The 19,868-nt window shown below is 39.5% G+C and overlaps 1 protein-coding gene across 5 annotated transcripts in view; it reads left to right on the plus strand.

Moving 5' to 3' along the window:
• LOC108718513 (dynein heavy chain 5, axonemal) overlaps positions 1-19,868 on the plus strand; it is a 379,491-nt gene that overhangs the window by 273,928 nt on the left and 85,695 nt on the right. For all 5 annotated transcript variants that reach the window (XM_041566222.1, XM_041566224.1, XM_041566225.1 and 2 more), the window contains 6 exons: positions 51-206; positions 1,311-1,493; positions 3,068-3,238; positions 4,570-4,948; positions 5,782-6,053; positions 16,343-16,507. In XM_041566222.1, the coding sequence (XP_041422156.1) occupies positions 51-206; positions 1,311-1,493; positions 3,068-3,238; positions 4,570-4,948; positions 5,782-6,053; positions 16,343-16,507 (1,326 nt within the window). The remainder of the gene's footprint in view (positions 1-50; positions 207-1,310; positions 1,494-3,067; positions 3,239-4,569; positions 4,949-5,781; positions 6,054-16,342; positions 16,508-19,868) is intronic.

The following is a 19,868-nucleotide window of genomic DNA, read 5'->3' on the forward strand; positions in this document are numbered from 1 at the left end:
GCTACGCTTTGGAAAAAAATTATTGTTTTAATATTTTAACTTGTGTGCAGGTAACTTCCCTGAACCACAAGTATTTTAGATCTCACCTAGAAGACTGTCTTTCATTGGGGAGACCACTCCTAATAGAAGATGTCGGAGAGGAACTTGATCCAGCATTAGACAATGTTCTGGAGAAGAATTTTATTAAATCTGGATCCACTTTCAAGGTAAAACAAATTTACATTTTCAGTCACAAGAAATGTATTTTACATGTTACATCTAAAGACATGTTACAACAAGAGGTCATTCTGGAACGTGTAAAAGTAATACATTTTATTGGTCATAACTCGGCAACAAAAATACACAGTCAAAAAAATACAATGATCAGGATTTAACAAGCCAAGCCTAAAAATTATGAAGGCAAAAATTTAATCATTTATGCATATCAAATCTTCCATGACAAACATAGCCATATACTGAACCAAATCCTATTCTAACTTGCAAATTAAACGGGCACTACTGTGCTTACCAGAGAACACATATGCTAGGATATGTTTTATGGTATCTCTCATTACACATTATCAGTACATTTATGTAGATGAAAACACCATGGGAAACTATTTACTGCTCTGTTTATCCATGTCCTCATACCACATCACATGCACTGTTGGGCCATACCACTTGGTTTATTTTAATGGGAATGCAGACCTAATAGAATGCCTATAGGAGGGCATAAGGAGCTGTGTCTGAGCAGAGATGATCTTGTTTCCCTAAATGATAGAAGTTCAAATCTTACAGGGCTCACCTTTGACTAAATTCAGAACCCAAGCTTGGATTTGCTCTCAACAGAAAAAAAGTACAAGGAAAGAAAATTCAGGAAAAAAAATACAAATAGCTTTAAATGATTCATATAGTAAATTGATTAACACAGAGCTATATCACAATAGCACATCACACTAACATGATTACATAGATAGAATTTTGGAATTAAAAAAAATGTAATTAACTGTACATTTTCAAATTAAGGTAGTACACTTTGAACATATAATAAAATATAAAACTGAGTTACTATAATTATGTATATTGTAAGATCTATGGGGGCACATTGTACTGAGTAAGTCATGAGTAGGAAGGTAAGATCATTGATTGGAAAAGGGCAACACACTGAAGCTACTGTAATGAATGCAATTTCAGTTTGTTTTTTTAGGCTGACAAATGTGCTATTGTGCCTCTTCATTTGGACAATTACCTCAAAGTGCAATAAAAACAAGGAGTGTCACCTAGATTGAGGATATTACAGTTTCTAACTGAATACATCATCTTTATTTTAGGTTAAAGTTGGAGATAAAGAGGTTGATGTAATGAAGGCCTTTGCTCTTTATATTACAACAAAATTGGCAAATCCAGCTTACACGCCAGAAATCAGTGCAAAGACAGCTGTCATTGACTTTACTGTTACCATGAAAGGGTTGGAAGACCAACTTCTTGGACGGGTCATTCTCACAGAAAAGCAGGTATGAATATTCATTTTGGCTGCCATGATTATATCACTAAAGAGAAATTACAGTCAATGCATTTCCCTGTTATTTTCATTTAAAAGAGGTCATTTTTTTTTTCAGTACGAAATTTTGTAAGTAGGATATGGTCTTCTTTTACATTTACATCAAAGGGAACACTCATTCCTCATATGTGTGCAAACTGCTTCTATGTACACCACTACCTAGGAAGACTAATATGAGTTTCATACACCATAAGATTTGCTTGTTAGGCAAGGTCACCAAACAAGCAGGTCTCTACCCTATATAGCCTTTTGCCTGCAATACAATTGGCAGGCCATTGGGAGAGGACCATATCAACTAGCCGATGTGCCTCTATTTTACCGAATCCAATTGATATCTGCCTGATTTTTAGCCAATCTATCAGATATTAGCTTCTGGATAGGGCCCATACATGGGCACATAAGCTGTTGACTCAGTTTGAAGGAGCTGAGTTGGAGGCCAAATCTGCCCATGTTTGGCTAGCTTTAGGTTACAGATCATATGAAAGGATTCAGTTTAGATCAGAAAACTACATGTACAGATGAAGCCACTTGGATTTGTGAGTTAAATGTGTCATGACTCAGGGTTAATTGAAGAAACTGTGTTATCTGAAGGCATCTTAACTCATTTAATGCATTTAGCCTATTCATTAGCATACCAAAGCACCATTGTTCACAATGGTGAATGCTTTAATTACATAGGATGTTGTGACACAGGTTTCTGTGTTAAATGAGATAGATGTTATTCTGTGTCAAACAGACAAACCAAAGTGGCTGCATCTGTATTAGTCTCCCTAATCATCTTATCTAAATTATCTGGTTTCGTTATTTCACTCTCATTATCAAATCAGATACATGCATTTCAAACTGCACTGCAGTAATTAAATATTAACATTTGTTCCAGTTAGTGTATTTGATCCTATTTGTCCTGAGGGACCATGGGTGTGATCTTGAAAGTATATCTAGAAAAAAACTATTTTGATCTTCACACAAATGAGCTTGAACATGTATTTGGAAGCTGAAATTCACATTAAATCTTTATTAAACGCTATTAATAAAGTTGGCACTGCCAAAATCAATTGGACAACTTTACCAGAAAGTACAAGCAGCTATGACAACGTTGTCTAGCACCCTATCATGCAGAGATATAAACTACTTCAGAAGATTTCTCTGCAGATTTACAGAGCAGTCTTTGCTTTGTTGTTAGTCTACCAGAAGATGAAAATTCTAATTTGCAGATATATCCAAGTGCTCTGGCAATGTAGCTGACAAACTTAGAATTGAGGTGCTACTCAGCACACTGAAAATATGCCACTGTGTGTATAACACACTCAAGAGAAGCAAATAAATAAAGAAACAGAAATTATTCTTTTGTCTTCCTTTCTTAATATTAAATCTTTCAGGTCTGTCTGAAAAACTCAGTTTTCAGATAAGCATAAACACAGTAAATTTCTTCTTAACCAAGCAGTGATTTTGAAACATGCAAACAATTTTATAATTTGAGATATGATAATGCAGAATGTTGTTATATATTTTCCATTGTGTCTGCAGGAGCTGGAGGCTGAAAGAGTTAAGCTAATGGAAGAAGTGACAACCAATAAGCGGAAAATGCAGGAACTAGAGGACAATCTCCTTTTCCGTCTGACTAGCACACAGGGCTCTTTAGTGGATGACGAATCTCTGATTGAAGTGCTCAGAATAACAAAATCCACAGCTGAGGAGGTACAAGCCGTACTGTGATTTCATAAAGATGTCAACCCAAATTACCTGCCTTATATGGGCAAATTAACACTGATGGAAATAACAGGAAAATATTTTATCCTAATGAATAAATGCAAGTTCAACTTTGCCAAAAGGGATTTTAGTCCCTTTGAGTATAATAAGGAAGACTCTATTGAAACAGTAATGGTGGTTGTAAGAGACTTTCATCTAATAAATAAACCATTTAATGCAATGGCTGACACTTTTGACAATGAATTTTTGATTCATAAAATTAAAAAAGTAAATCCCTACAATTTTGGTCACAGGGTCATGTTTTCATGTGACAAACTTGAGGCAGTGTTAACCTATGGTCATATGAAATGAGTAGTTACTGTAGCTCTTGGATCTCAGGGTGGGCAGCAAACCTTGGCTATAAAGGAACAGTAACACCAAAAAATGTAAGTGTTTTAAAGTAATGAAAATATCATGTAGTGTTGCCCTGCACTCGTAAAACTGATCTGTCTGCTTCAGAAACACTACTATAGTTCATATAAACAAGCTGCTGTGGAGCAATGGCAGAAATTGAAAAAGGCTATATGGCACAGGTTAACTAATGAATAACAGATTACACCATTAGACAGACAGAGCTTATTTGTTATCTGCAGTGTAACCTGAGCCTTTTCTTCTTTGAATGGCTGCCCCCATTGCTATACAGCAACTTATTTATATAAACAATAGTAGCCTTTCTTAAACAAACACAGCAGTTTTACCTGTACAGGGCAACACTGCATTATATTTTCATTACTTTAAAACACTTTTATTTTTTGACGTTACTGTTCCTTTAAACTGGATTGGTTCACCTTAATGTTAAATTTTAGTATAGAATGGCTGATTCAATTGGTTTTTCATTATTTGTTTTTTTATAGTTTTTTAATTATTTGTATCCTTCTTCTGACTCTTTCCAGCTTGAGGTCACTGACCCCATCTAAAAACAAATGCTCTGGGAGGCTACAGTCTTTTTGATATTGCTACTTTATATAACTCATCCTTCTATTCAGGCCCTCTCCTATTCATAATGCAGTCTCTTATTCAGATTATTGCATGACTGCGAGTTTTCAGTTGATGGAGAAGCTCCTAAAGTTAGCTATTCAGTCATTCAGTTTTCCATTTGTTTAAATGGAAACTGACTGTTTCTGATGTTGACTGATCCTTTGTCAACCCTGGTGACATGGTTAGCTTGCGTCTTAACTGGCTGCAATACCCAGTCCATAAGCCTAAAAGTACAGTGCACTTTCCATGTGACAAATCAGAATGAAAAATAATATGAATTATTTCTGTCACTTGCATTCAAGGTCAGTGAAAAGCTAACAATTGCAGCAGAGACTGAAGTGAAGATTAATACAGCTCGGGAAGAGTACCGGCCTGTTGCCACACGTGGCAGCATTCTTTATTTTCTCATTGTGGAAATGAGCCTGGTGAATGTAATGTACCAGATATCTCTACGACAATTCTTAGGAATTTTTGACATATCAATGGAAAGATCTGTGAAGTCCCAGATAACATCCAAGAGAATTGGAAACATCATAGAATATCTTACCTTTGAAGTGTTTAAGTACACAGCACGTGGCCTTTACGAGGATCATAAGTTTCTCTTTACATTGTTAATGGCACTAAAAATAGACCTGCAAGCTAAGAAGATTTCTCACAATGAATTTCAAACGCTTATCAAAGGTAATGCCATTGCTTTTATTCTATTCAAACTTTTTTTTTATGTTGAACACATGAAGTTTCAAAGCACCCTTGTACTTGGTTAAAAACATGGATGAGACGAAGGAGTTGGTTAGGTCAAAAAGTATACAAGTACTTCAAATTATTCCCTATACAAATAACTTGAAAATTTAAAAAAAAATACTTTTATACCAATTAAATTAATTTTTTCCATGTGGAGGTTAAAGGGGAACTATCACAAAATTAAAATGTAATATAAGCGTATTCAGCATACTGAAATAAGAAGTTTTCTAAATATAATCAATTAAAAATTATGAACCATTTCTGAAATAATCAAGTTTATCTTAACTATCCATCTCTCAGCATCTGTTCACTTCGTTCTCTCTTCATGCAGGAGTTGCTGTCAGATATTCATTGACAGTTAGATTCAATATATCCTTTTTCCTATAAGATGTATTAGAGCTCACTCTTTTAAAATCACCAGATGTCATGTCTCTCTACTTGCAGGATTTGTGCAAAAGGCAATTATTTTGCTAGATTTTGTTTGTACTAGAATCAGTTATTCAAGTGAGCTCTATTGTTGCTTTAAATTTTTGTTATTGTGTAATATGTGACACTGGCAATCTAGGGGCAAATAATCAAATTTTTTAATTTCCCTTCCTTTAAAAATAATGCAAAGCATGAAGCTACAACTTATCATAAGTGCAGAAACTTTCTTGTTTGCAAATATTCAGTTGTAGATAGGAGAGTGAAGTGCAATATTATCTTGCTTCAGCTTAGCTATTACTGTAAATAAAATCAATAAGTTATAAACCAATTATATCTTGTCTTTTCAGGAGGTGCAACCCTAGATCTCAATTCTGTTGAGCCAAAACCAAAAAAATGGATACTTGATATGACTTGGCTTAATCTAGTGCAGTTGTCAAACTTGACTCCCTTTAACAATCTTCTTGGTCAAGTTGCAAGAAATGAAAAAAACTGGAAAGTATGGTTTGATGTAGAGGCCCCAGAAGAGGCTCCTTTACCTGATGGTTACGATAATGTTTTGGATACATTCAGAAAACTTCTTCTTATTCGTAGCTGGTGTCCAGATCGAACCATTGCACAGGTAGCATATTTGTTTCCAGATATTATATTCTTATTTGATATATGTAAGTGTTACAGTATTAACTGGGGTATAAAATCAATTGATTGAAAGAGGAAACTGTAAATCTCTTCATTACTGATAATGAGAAATGGAAAACTCCATGTAATTGAATCAAAAAAAGAAAAGGTATGTCCCATAAATTGCACCTTCCCACTGACTCAATCTGAGAGTCCCAAAAATAAGAAAAATAAGAAAAAAACCTTTTACTTCTAGTAATAAAAATAAATAGACTGAAAATACATATTGAAAGAAAGATTAGGAATGAAAAGCTGTTATGACTCTGGGTCGTCAGTTTATAAACGGTAAGCAAAAATTCTATGCTGGATTGATTATCACAGTTCATATAATCACTGTTGAACCTGCTGAACTGTTGAACTGTTGTAGGGTCAAACGGCGTGTTTATTAATGATTATAGCACTGCTATTGTGGTCCTCATGTATTATACAGTGTGTATGACTCTGAGGTAATATATCACCAACGTGATTAACTAAGTGTTCTTAGCGTTCTTGGCATTATACAGTTTGTATGGTTCTGAGGTAATCTATCACCAACGTGATTGACTTAGTATTCTAGCGTTCTGGTGCTTATAATAATATCGATACAGATGCCGCTACCACAGCAACTCAACCGGAGTTATTAATATGCGGGCAGTGAGAGGTTAATGGTAACTTGAGACCGCGTCCGCACCACTCACTCCCGATGTGCACCAATCTGTGCGATATTAGTGGAGAGTTAAACCGATGCCGCCCAGAGAGAGAGCAGCAGCGCAAGGCGTCTGCTTTTTCCCACACCACCCTTCTCCTTCAATCTCCCCAGAACCAGTGTACGTAATGCTAGTGGCAGCGAATATGCAGCTGCTTGTGGTGCACGGATCACCCTTTACCCGCCAGCCCTTCCACCCTTATAGCCATTCACCCCAGACCAAAGTACCGTTTTTCTACCTAATGCAGGGATGTGTAAACTAGCCACCCCTAGTATTATTGTCAGGCAGTCCCTCCATGTTATGGACACCTAATTGGGTCCTAAAATACAGTTGGGAGGGGTACTGTTGACTCTTGCTACTTCTCACAATGTCCAGCAGATGGCACTGTGTTAGGATATAAAAGGCTCTGAAGCCATGCTTTCAGGGTCCATCTTGTGCTGGCTCTAGCCTGTGCAGGAGGCAGAGCTCGAGTGGAACCTAGACAGGTCAGGCCTAGTAAGAATAGGCTACTCACCCTTATAGATCACTCTAGGATCACTCTCAGATTATTTAGTTGAGCAGCTTGAGGCTCCTACGAGGATTGTAGTGGGATTAAGATCCCAGGGTACTCATTGCCCAGAAGTAGGGACTAAGTGTACAGACCTAGGGTATCTACCCTAGGTAGATTCCCCTCAGGTTCCACTTAGGGTAAAGGCTGAAAACTGGGTGTACCTCCTCAAAGCTGCATGTATTGTTCCTATCTCTGAGGAGAATCATACTGACCAAAGGTGTTGTGAGTACTGCCTATTCAATGTACTGTATGAACCTGCAATGTTCTGATCTGTGTACATTCCACGGAGGATTGTATACTGTGCTCAATAAATCTGTTATTTGGTTAAGTTATAAAAACCACTGGCGCCCAATTCTTTGCACCCTGACTACAGTTACAGTTGCACTACACCCTGCTTCCACCTCACTGCGAAGGCTCACTCCCTAAGGTTTTAAGGTCTCATTCGGAGCATATGTACTAGGGTAGTGACGGGGAACATGACGCAGTACAAAATTCCACAGCAACAAATTCTTATAGTAGAGTAAGGTGCATTCAATTTACTATAGCGCTACATTTTGGCGCCCAACGTGGGGCCTCAAAGGGTTAAACTGTAACACCGCACTGCAGCCTAGTGTGACAGGCGCTGCAGGTGCGGACTCAATAGGAAAAAGGCCAGGAAAGAGGCGGGAGACTTCTGTGGTTCTTCTCTCCCGCCCAAATATTCTGGCGCAGTCACAGTATAGTATTGAGCCATAGTGAAAATGCCTACTATACTGCCTAAAGAAATGGAGGGCCATTTCCCCTCAGTTATCCCAGGCTTGATAACGTCTGATGCAGTGTATGCCTGGGCTATTAAGGAAGATATTAACCCTCGGCGAGCTGTGGTGATAGATGGAGTTCACCCACTTGCTCCTGTGTACCTAGCTGCATGGCCCTTAAGTATGTTCCCCAGATGTATAGGGTACCGGTTCATAGCCCGTGCTCCTTCAGAGATTCAGGACACTGTGCGGCTATTGTGGCAAGTAGAAAATGAGCTCCCCAATGATGGTGAGGGGCCCTCTATGATTTTCCCTCATGGATTGCCGGATGGCTGTCCCTGTGTTTATGCAAGCCTGCCAGCACAGTCCCCCAAAAAGGAGAAAACGGTTGTGATAACCCCTCTGCTGTGTATCTGTGGGCTCTTTTAGAGAAAGTGGAGCCGTGTCAGGCCGTTGTAGTTGATGGCATACCCGAGCGTTGCCCTCCAGATAGTGTGCATCACGCTCTTATGGATAACCCGTTATTTGACGGGCTTGAATATGTCACCCAGGGGCCTTCAATGGAAAAGGGAAAGGTCAGGTTCCTATACTGGGTCCCTGATGAGCCTTACAAGGAAACTTGGCCCTCCAGAGTGTATCCCATAGGAGCCCCTGCAGAAGGCTGCCCGTGTGTCTATCAGGACTATTTTACACCGCAGAACCTTAGTGTTGTTCGTGCAGCTGCACTTTGTAACCCGCCTTCTGAAGATGAAGAGAGTGTAGGGGTTACTGGGTCTGTTGACAGAGTAGATTACCCGGAGGAGTCCGAGGTCCCCACTGACGAACTACTGTCTGAGCCGGAGGGCCCAGTAGAATCAAGGGAGAATACGGGACTAATTGAATCCATTAATAGAGGGGATTGCTCGACAGAGGAGGCCCTTGCTACTGAGCTGCCGTGTGAGCCTGAGAGCCCTGTAGCGCTGTTGCTAGAAGAAAGCCCTCCAATAACTGTAATTCCCCTCGCCCTAGTTGACAAGGGAGATGCGAGTGATGTAGTGGCCTTGCCTCAGGAAGAGTCTGGGCCCAGTGCTATTGTGTCCCCATGTTTGGAAGTGGATTCGACTATTGCATTATTAACGACGGAGTTGTGTGCACTGAATATGGAAAACTCCCCTGCCATAGAAGTGGCCTGTGTTAATATGATGCCCGAATGTGCCCCTGCTGAGAGTGATCCACCAGGGAGAGTTTCCGAAGAATTTGTTGCTGTGGAATTTTGTACTGCGTCATGTTCCCCGTCACTACCCTGCTCAGTAAGGGTTAAGTTGGGGAGCGCGCGAAAGAGGCAAAGGAGGCGTGCCAGTCCAAACAGAGGAGGTGCCTCCAGAGTCATGGGCGAGGCGCCCCAGTGTAGAAGATAGTACCGCAGCCATTTTGTATCTTGCTTCAACCCTGCTGGAGTTAGCGGATGCGAAAAAGCAGATGGCGGAGCCTGTTGCTGAACCGGAGGTTCCAGCTCTCGAAGAAAAGCCAGTGCAGTGTGCTCCTGCTCTTGTGGAGCATGAGCGGCAGTATGTTTATCAAGGGACTTTCTCACCCATTGCCCGGGGAATGGTTCCAGTATGCGGCCTATGTGATCTGGAAGCACCCAACGCCCTAGAGGATCCCGGTGGAGCCTGTCTGCAATGCGGCTCTCAACTATGGATGGGACCTTTTTATCGGGCAGACCAGCTTCCATTGGTGGGGACGACCAAGGATGAGGTGAGCGGCAACTCTATACTGATCTATGAAGAGATAGAGGAGGCCCCGGGGGTGTCAACGGCTGCAGCTCCCGCACCGGAATCCCATGTACCTATTCCCCACAGTGAGGCCTGCTGTAACGTGGAATGTGCATTCCCCTCCGAAGTTGCTTCAATTGAAGTTGAGGCCCTAGAGACCGTGGATGCGGTTAGTGAAGTGACCCCGTCAGGCTGGACAGTTGATGCGGGCGAGGCCCCTGTCCCAGAAGAGCCAGAGAGTGGGGGTGAAGTTATGGCGTCGCCAACGCCCATGCTTGCAGTGACGACAGTGCCGATTGCACCAGGGGGAGACGCAGATGGTGAAATTGTGTCAGAGCCTACTGCAGACTTCAGGCTTGAAGCTGTTGCTGTAGTTCCCGAGGTGGAAACCCTGCAGCCTGAAGTGAATGCTGCGGTTGACGTGGTTAATGTCCCAGAGGAGAAAAGCCCAGAGGATGACCGGGAAGATACCTCTGTGATAGGCCCCAAAGAGAGCCTCTCAACCAGTGAGATGCGGTTGAGGAATTCGGGACCTTGGGTGGATGTAACCCTTACTACTTACACTGCTCTTAACACACCAACTTGTGCTCCAGTCCTAACTCAAGCTATTGATTGGCGCAAATTCTCATTTGGGCGAATTGGGTCCGTGTTGCCAGTGACCCCAACGTTCAGAGATCCCCCACTGTCTGAGAATCGAGTGGAGAAAGAGCTGACTTCCCTCCAAGATGAGGATGATGACTGGAAGTCAGTGTCAGGGAATGCTGCACAAATTCGGTGCAAATGTCAAAGATCGGTGGTTAGTGAACCAGTACAGTCTTGCAACCCCAAAGTGATGGTGCATGTAACCCCTAGTGAGCCAGGGGAAAGCACCCATGTATCTGAACTTTATCACCTTGAGTGGGGAAAGATATCTTTGACCGGTGGGTGGCGAATATCCCTAAACCCAAAGTGGATCCCACCATGGCGACTGCCCTAGGATGGGAGGAGTATGATGAGGAGAGCCCAGAGTTGGATGATCAACCTGCTCCCAAAGAGTTTATGTCTCGCAGTTTCATTGCACCTCCCAAGATACAGGAAATATAAACTTATAAAAAGTTAAATGACCAAAGTCTCTGAGTCTTCCCCTTGGTTGTCCGACCCAACGATCCTCGTTTCTCCTCGAGTGCAAAACAACAGTCCAAAATTTTCTTTAAAGGTCAGCGCTAATTGAAAGCTCAAGGGAAAAGTATGATGAAAAAAGGAAAAACGATGAATTTTTTATAGTGTAGTATTTTACTGGGAGTTGTAGTTCCACAACCAAAAAAACTATTTGGTGCAGTTACCCTTTAAAATTCACCACAGGTGGCTATTGGATGGGTACTTACAAACGTTTAAATTTAGCATGTGCACATCACGATTACTGGAGAATAAAATTGTAGGGTAATTCTTCTGAGCTGGAAGAGGTTAAAAATGCGCAAAAATAGTGTAAAACCCTTTTTATTAAATATCTAAAAAACCAACTGGTTACACTCACATTTTAGTAGTTAAAACCAGGCATATAATCACTTATCCGTGCAAGTCCGTACTGCTGCAAGTCTTTTTCAGCGGTTGATGTTGGGGTCCCGACCAGCGTTTCCTCCACGATCCGCTTGCTGCTTGTTTGCTTTCTGGACGCTTGGATGTGACGTCAGCCAGCTATGCCTTACGCGTTTCGTCGCTTAACGACTTCATCAGAGGCTTCCGTACGTGTAGTCCCCGCTCTGCCTCTTAAAAGGATTTGGTTGTCATAGTTACGCGTCCACTCCATACTAATATCTGAACTCCCTTCTTGTGGACGCGTCTCCACGGCAACCCTGCGCTAACCTCTAATACATTCTTCCGATTCCTCCACATATGTTCCTAACTGCTTATTTTAACTGCTTCTTTATACATCACAAATTACATGCCTACAACTTTTAGTTAAATACATGTTCCATGAATTCGTTGCTAAGCCATTGCTCCCATTACTTTATGAATACAGGATATAATGATTAAATTTAATAAGTTTTAATGAATTCATTTAATTAATTAATTTAATTTCCAAATCAATTCAAATAGTTTTTTTAAATATTTATTTATTTATTTATTTTTAAATAATTTTTTAAAAAAGTTTTTAAAATAGTTTTTATAATTAATTTTAAATAATTTTAAATAAATCCATGATTTTCTCAGTTATCTTAGTCTCTATTTTTAAAAGGCTTTAACTTTGTTCATTCCAAATTTCTATAGACTAATCAATTATATTGTGATTGTGATCCCAAGATAGGCCCAGACGAAGAGAAAGATTTCTGGGTCCTGCCTGGATGAGCAGATCCCAACATTTTCAGGTCTGTTTCCCGAGTGATACGGGTGATAAACTTTTGAGTTTACAGAAAATGGGGCTATTTTATGCCCTATGCTCCTTTGTGGGTGTATGAGAGAGTGGCTGCTTCCTATGAGGATTGGCTCATCGACGAAATCCTGAGGAAAGAGAAAATGCACCATAGTTGTCTCACCAACCCAAATGAAGGGTGGCGCAAGCAGGATTGGGAGTACCTGCGTTCTATTGAAAGAGAGTGGTAGTACGGCCGTACCATTCTGAAGAATGCCGTCAAAAGTTGTGGTCTATGGGGGAGATGGACAATGGGTGGACAAGCCTCACCCCAAGTATTACATCCCCTATGAGGACACCAAAGCTCGTTTCCTCCATATGATTTGAGGATCTGGAGAAATTGCTTTTTCCCTGATAATACTCCACTGGGAGAGATTTTGCAGTTGATTTGAACTGCCTATACCTGTCCCTTTAAAGTGACTTGACTTTCTCAAGGGAAGGATTTTCCTGTTTTCATACTCGTTGGAGTTAAGTCCAAAGACTAATAATATTCCAGTTAACACCTACCCGTTTGTAGGTTCATCCCATTTTCCCTTTACCCTCCTAAGTGCATATACAAAAGGATTGTGGGTTCGGGTTCTTATATGGACTGGAATGCTAAAGTATTTGAGGAAAAACAGTATGTCTAACTTGTGCCTTTCTTTTCAGAGATTCATTGACCAAAGGTACCTGGACAGTACCCAAGAGTGGTTATATATGGTGATGAATGTTACAGGTATATTGTTGCAATAATGATATGCAATGTGAAGCTAATAAAGGCACCGTTCAGTGACAGTAAACTGTTTCTCCATGCTGCTGTTCTCTTTCAGATATGCCATTGTTACCTGGGTACACTCAGGAGAGTGACACCGAAGAGGTTATAAGGTAATGGCTAAATATCACTTTTCAGTAAAGTGTTTGGTTCAGAAAGGTTTCTAGCAAGATGTTATTTCTCAAAAGGTTTCTAGCAAGATGTGCCTTAACTGCTTGATTTTCAGGTTAACCATTGCTCCCTGGTAGGCCTATGGAGAGGCTACTAGGAAATGTTAACCATACAGTAAATGCAATACTTGTGTTATTGTTGCAATGTATTTTTGTCCTGTTATTTGAATATGTTCCTTGCCGGGACGTAAGGAAAGAGGAGAATGTAGGGATGTGTAAACTAGCCACCCCTAGTATTATTGTCAGGCAGTCCCTCCATGTTATGGACACCTAATTGGGTCCTAAAATACAGTTGGGAGGGGTACTGTTGACTCTTGCTACTTCTCACAGTGTCCAGCAGATGGCAATGTGCTAGGATATAAAAGGCTCTGAAGCCATGCTTTCAGCGTCCATCTTGTGCTGGCTCTAGCCTGTGCAGGAGGCAGAGCTCGAGTGGAACCTAGACAGGTCAGGTCTAGTAAGAATAGGCTACTCACCCTTATAGATCACTCTAGAAGTGATAGTCAGTCAGATTATTTAGCTGAGCATTTTAAGGCTCCTACAAGGATTGTAGTGGGATTAAGATCCCAGGGTACTCATTGCCCAGAAGTAGGGACTAAGTGTACAGACCTAGGGTAGAGTGATTCCCCTCAGGTTCCACTTAGGGAAAAGGCTGAAAACTGGGTGTACCTCTTCAAAGCTGCATGTATTGTTCCTATCTCTGAGGAGAATCATACTGACCAAAGGTGTTGTGAATACTGCCTATTTAATGTACTGTATGAACCTGCAATGTTCTGATCTATGTACACTCCACGGAGGATTGTATACTGTGCTCAATAAATCTGTTATTTGGTTAAGTTATAAGAACCACTGGTGCCCAATTCTTTGCACCCTGAATACAGTTACAGTTGCACTACACCCTGCTTCCACCTCGCTGCGAAGGCTCACTCCCTAAGGTTTTAAGGTCTCATCCGGAGCATATGTACTAGGAGTGAAGCTAGTAGAGTAAGTGCACTCAATTTACTATAGCACTACACTAATATTTTAAAAAGTTAAAGCACCTGGCGCGCATTTCACTCGCTAAAGCGCAAGCTTTGTCAAAGGCTAGTTTGGCGCCAAAACAGTGCATGTACAAATAGGCGCTGCCCTGTCCATCAAATTCAAATGAGCCAATCAAATGTTGCTCGTTGCCTCCTATACCTATCTCAGCTCAGTCTAGTGATTGATGTGGTTCACCCATTATTACAGGATGTGAAAATTGAAACAAATTATCATAGAAAGTTTAAATATGAGACATGAAAAAGTTGCAAAATGATAGTATGATTATAGTAGCAATATTATGCAGAATGTAACTAAGTATCAAATAAAGTCGGTCATTCTCAGACAGTCATTATTCTGACAAATTGCCAATTAATATCTCATATCGAGAGATAAGAATGTCGTAATAAAAGATCAATCAGATAAAACCATTCATAGTAATACTCTCATTTAAACCATGTGGACTTAAAGGGTTCATTATGAATACCAATTTGCTTTCTTTGGCAAGGAGAGATGTATCTAGATTACCCCCCCCCCCGAACTCCTAAATTAATTTTGAATAAACCATTTAAACTTTCTATTTAAACTTTCTATGATAATTTGTTTCAATTTTCACATCCTGTAATAATGGGTGAACCACATCAATCGCTAGACTGAGCTGAGATAGGTATAGGAGGCAACGAGCATAGTTCTGCTCCTCTCATTTGATTGGCTCATTTGAATTTGATGGACAGGGCAGCGCCTATTTGTACATGCACTGTTTTGGTGCCAAACTAGCCTTTGACGCGCATCAGGCGATTTAACTTTTTAAGATATTAGGTAGAAAAACGGTACTTTGGTCTGGGGTGGAGAGGTGGAAGGGCTGGCGGGTAAAGGGTGATCCGTGCGCTGCAAGTAGCTGCATATTCGCTGCCACTAGCGTTATGTACACTGGTTCTGGGGAGATTGAAGGAGAAGAGTGGTGTGGGAAGAAGCAGACGCCTTGCACTGCTGCTCTCTCTCTGGCCGGCATGGGTTTAACTCTCCACTAATATCTCACAGATTGGTGCGCATCGGGAGTGAGTGGTGCAGTCTCAAGTTAGGGGACCATACCATTAACCTCTCACTGCCCGCATATTAATAACTCTGGTTGAGTTGCTGTGGGAGCGGCATCTATGGGGATATTATTATAAGCATCAAAACGCTAAGAATACTAAGTCAATCACGTTGGTGATAGATTACCTCAGAACCATACAAACTGTATAACGCCAAGAATGCTAAGAACACTATGTTAATCACGTAGGTGATTTATTACCTCATTCAAACTGTATAATACATGAGGACCACAATAGCGGTGCTATAATCATTAATAAACACGCCGTTTGACCCTACCTGACCGTACCATTAATTGGTTCAACAGTGATTATATGAACTGTGATAATCAATCCAGCATAGAATTTTTGCTTACCGTTTATAAGCGGACGACCCAGAGTCATAACAGCTTTTCTTTCCTAATCTTTCTTTTAATATGTATTTTCGGTCTATTTATTTTTATTACTAGAAGTAAAAGTTAAGTTTTATTCTTATTTTTGGGACTCTCAGATTGAGTCAGTGGTAAGGTGCAACTTTTGGGACATACTGTTTCTTTTTTGATTCACTTATATACTCTATGATCCTGCACACCACTAATCTGTTTCTACATCTCAAACAATGGAAGGTGCTACCTATTATTTCTTTGATACACATCTTTCCATGTAATATAACTCTTTGTAAGGCAAGAAGAATAGTTTTCCTCTACATAATAGACACAGAATGGAGACATTGTAAAAATTTTTCCTTTGCAAACCCTTTTCCCCTCACGTGACAGTAGGATAGCGATTGCAAATATTATAGTTTCCGTAGTGTGCAGTGTATTTAAAACAAATAATTACTGAAAAAAAATTTACATTTTGCTCCAAAAGTTTACGCCACCTTCAAGCACGTCTTAAAAGTTAGCAATGCACAATAAGATTTGACATGCAATAAAAGCCTAATAAAGAATAGTACATTGCGAAATGCAACTTTTTATTCTAATTTGTCAGCAAATGTGTTCTCTTTGTGAATTTTATTACATTTCCCCCTAAATGTATGGGAAGCTTTATCATATTCTTAGAACTAGACATGTTTATTCATATTGAAATATTAATTATGTCTTCCTTAGGCTCGACATTATATAGCTGAATCTCTTGGTGTGAAATATGCAGAAGGTTTTATTCTTGACATGGAGGCAATGTGGGCTGAAAGTGATTGCAGAACCCCACTTGTTTGCTTTTTGTCTATGGGATCAGATCCAACCGAAAATATTGAACGTCTTGCCAAGTCAAAGGTACAATATATCAATATTCATCCATGATGAACATTATTATGAATACACCATTCCAAAACCACATATAATCACTTGCAATTGTTTGGACTTCATTATTTCTTTTTTTTATTATTTCTTTTTTTTATTATTTCTTTTTTTTTTTTATAGTTTTTTAACTATTTACCTTCTTCTTTGCAGTGCAGTTTTGGGCCCCAGTCCATTAAAAGGATATAAATGAGCTGGAGAGACCTGCAACTAAACTGTTTAAGGGGATGGAAGATTTAAACTATGAGGGTAGATTGTCATGGTTGGGGTTGTTTTTGTCTGTAGAAAAGACACTTGCGAGGGTACATAATTACTCTTTATAAATACATTAGAGGGCATTATAGACCGCTAGGGGGAGATCTATTTTTCCATAAAATTGATCATCAGACCAGAGGCCATCCCTTTAGACTGGAGGAAAAGAACTTTAATTTGAAGCTGCATAGTTTGTTCTTCACAGTGAGGACAGTAAGGTTGTGGAATGCCCTGTCGGATGATGTGGTGAGGGTTGATTCTGTTACCACCTTTAAGAGGAGTTATAGGTATGCATGCTGGGATTCATTTGGAGGGGTTGAACTTGATGGCCTTATGTCTTATTTCAACCTAACTTTTCTGTGTAACTATGTTCTTCTGATGCTTTCCAGCTTTCAAATGAGGGGGTCACTGACCATGTCTAAATGCTCTGTAAGGCTACAAATATATTTTTATTGCTACTTTTTTTTTTTTATAACATTATTCTAGTCAGGCCCACTCCTATTCATATTTATATTTTTTTATTCATGTTCATGAAAAGGATGATTAAAAGAAACTTAATCGTAATTATTTAAAGGGGAACTGTCATCCAGATATAAAAGGCTGTATAATAAAAGTATTTTTCAAAGTATGGAACCCAAATTCTTTTTTTGAGTAAAACATCTATGTCTGTTATAAAGGTATTTAAAAACTCAGCTGTCAAATCATATATTGCCTGCCCTGGCAATGACTTTCACTTTCCATTCTGCACTTCCCAGATTTGATTGCACTCCTTATATTCCCCCTCCTTCCTCACCATCTAATTGTGTAGCCAGTGCATGAATATGGCCATCAGGCCATCCATTCTGGTGCATAAACCAGATTTTGCCATGATACAAAGCTTCCCTTAATAACAGTGTTTTGAAAATGGCACCTGCCCGCTTTCTGTGATTGTGAATTCCAAGACTGAAGGAAACACAATTTAACCAATTTCTATTGTGTAAATGTTTATTTTGCTAGACAAGCCCAAAAGAAAGCAATTTAGAGTTATTTTGTATGGTGACAGGTCCCCTTTAATCATGGCAAATTTAATTAGATTTAATTTAAATTAGATTTATTCTGCCTAAGAGATCAGGGTGAGTACCTCATGTACTGTCCACTGTTTTGTTAAGAATATAAACTTGAATGCTTTGCTACATAATACATTTAGTAACTGTGTCCTGTTTTAAAAGTCAGGCTAGTTGCAAGCTGCAATACTACACATTATGGCTTGCAGGAGCAGAGCCTTGCAAGCTATACATAGCAATCAAAGCAGACACACTACTATAGGGGCAAACTACTTATGCTAGGATAAAATGAGATAAAGCAACATGTCATAGGTCACAAGAAACAGAAACTGGTGTACTTTTCCAAAATATGTTTAGCTTAAAGACAAGTTTTTCATCTTTATGTGCCAGTAGATGAACTGTCTGGTGTGACAGAAATCTGATCATCAGGGGTGAACATTCCATGTTTAGTAGAGTGTTCATGGCAGTAAACTGATGCACCGTGCTTATTTAGACGATGCCTCAGTTACACATTTGTGCATTATTCTACTGGCATAAGTTCCAGAAATTCATCATGCATTTCTTGATAAAATGATTGTGCTGATGCATTGCTACTTGTCCATATTATATCCCATTTTACATGCATCCATCCATCATTTTCTGGCTGTAATGTCAGTAGAAGCAACCATAAAAGTTTCTCTACAGCAGCCATTCTAGAAAGAAGAAATTAGGAAAGAGAAACTGCTGTGGTAAATGTGCTTGGATTCATTTCTGGTTATGGTGCTCTTTATTGATGGTTTTACATTATAATCTATTTTATACAGTAGATTATCACGATTTGCAATACCGTGTGTTTTCTCTGTTGGCCCAATACAATTAAGCCTGGTAGCCACTGGCTACAGTGCAGTCATATGGATATAGATATAGCTTGGTTGCCTTTGAGGTCAGTTTATACATGTTGATATAGTTATTGCAGATCTTTTTCTTGAACACTTGTCTTTCAGTGTTTCTTATTTGGGAGTGTCCATTCTTTGAGGTAGTGTCAGGCTCTCTATCAAGCCTAACATACAAAAAAAAACAAGACAAAAGGGTGCCAAGTCAGTTATGGGCTATAAAAACAAATCTTTAGATCTTTAATTCCCAGACATTGGAAGAAATTATCTCCTCCCCTGTTCTGGGAGTGGCAACACTTAGTGGAAGAAACTACAAAAATGGAAGAGATGACACACATATTACACAATGCCAGTAAAATGTACTGGGAAATATGGGAACCGTGGTTTATAACATCACTAAAGGGAGTTAGGAATACTATGACAGATATTATAAATTAGATGAAGCAATAAAATAAATATTAGAAAACAGATAGAAAAAGTTTTACTGGTTAATTGTCCGTAACTAAATATGCTGTGTTAAAATCGAATTTGTATACGAAGGAGTATATCTTTAAGAATTTTATCTCTTTCCCCCGTTTTCTATATTATTTTGCTTTCTGTATCCCTTATCCTTTAAAGCAACAGTTCAGTGTGAAGATAAAAACTGGGTAAATAGGCTGTGCAAAATAAAAAATATAGTTAGTTAACCAAAAATGTAATGTATAAATGCTGGAGTGACTGGATTTCTAAAATAATAGGCAGAACACTACTTCCTTCATTTTAGCTCTATAACTCTGAGCTAGTCAGCGACTTCAAGTGGGACCACATGGTACATATCTGTTCAGTGAGGTTTGCAATTGATCCTCAGCATGCAGCTCAGATTTAAAAGCAACAGATATGACCCATGTGGCCCCCCCTCAAGTCTCTGATTGGTTACTGCCTGGTAACCAGGGTAACCAGTCAGTGTAAATCAAGAGCGCTGAAAATCAGTAAGTAGTGTTCTAATTTTGATTATAGAATTATTAAGCTCTTGTAAGGAAAAACATAATTTATATCTGTCATGAATCAGCACTAAACCTATCTGTAGAAATAAGTCAAATCAACTGGACGTGCTGTGTTTTTTTTCATTGAAGACATTTCACCAATTATCCAACTGGCTTTCTCAATTCAGAATAACTTGTAAATAGTATC

The sequence above is a fragment of the Xenopus laevis genome, chromosome 6L (assembly GCF_017654675.1).
Source record: "Xenopus laevis strain J_2021 chromosome 6L, Xenopus_laevis_v10.1, whole genome shotgun sequence".
In the NCBI taxonomy this organism is placed as follows: Eukaryota; Metazoa; Chordata; class Amphibia; order Anura; family Pipidae; genus Xenopus; species Xenopus laevis.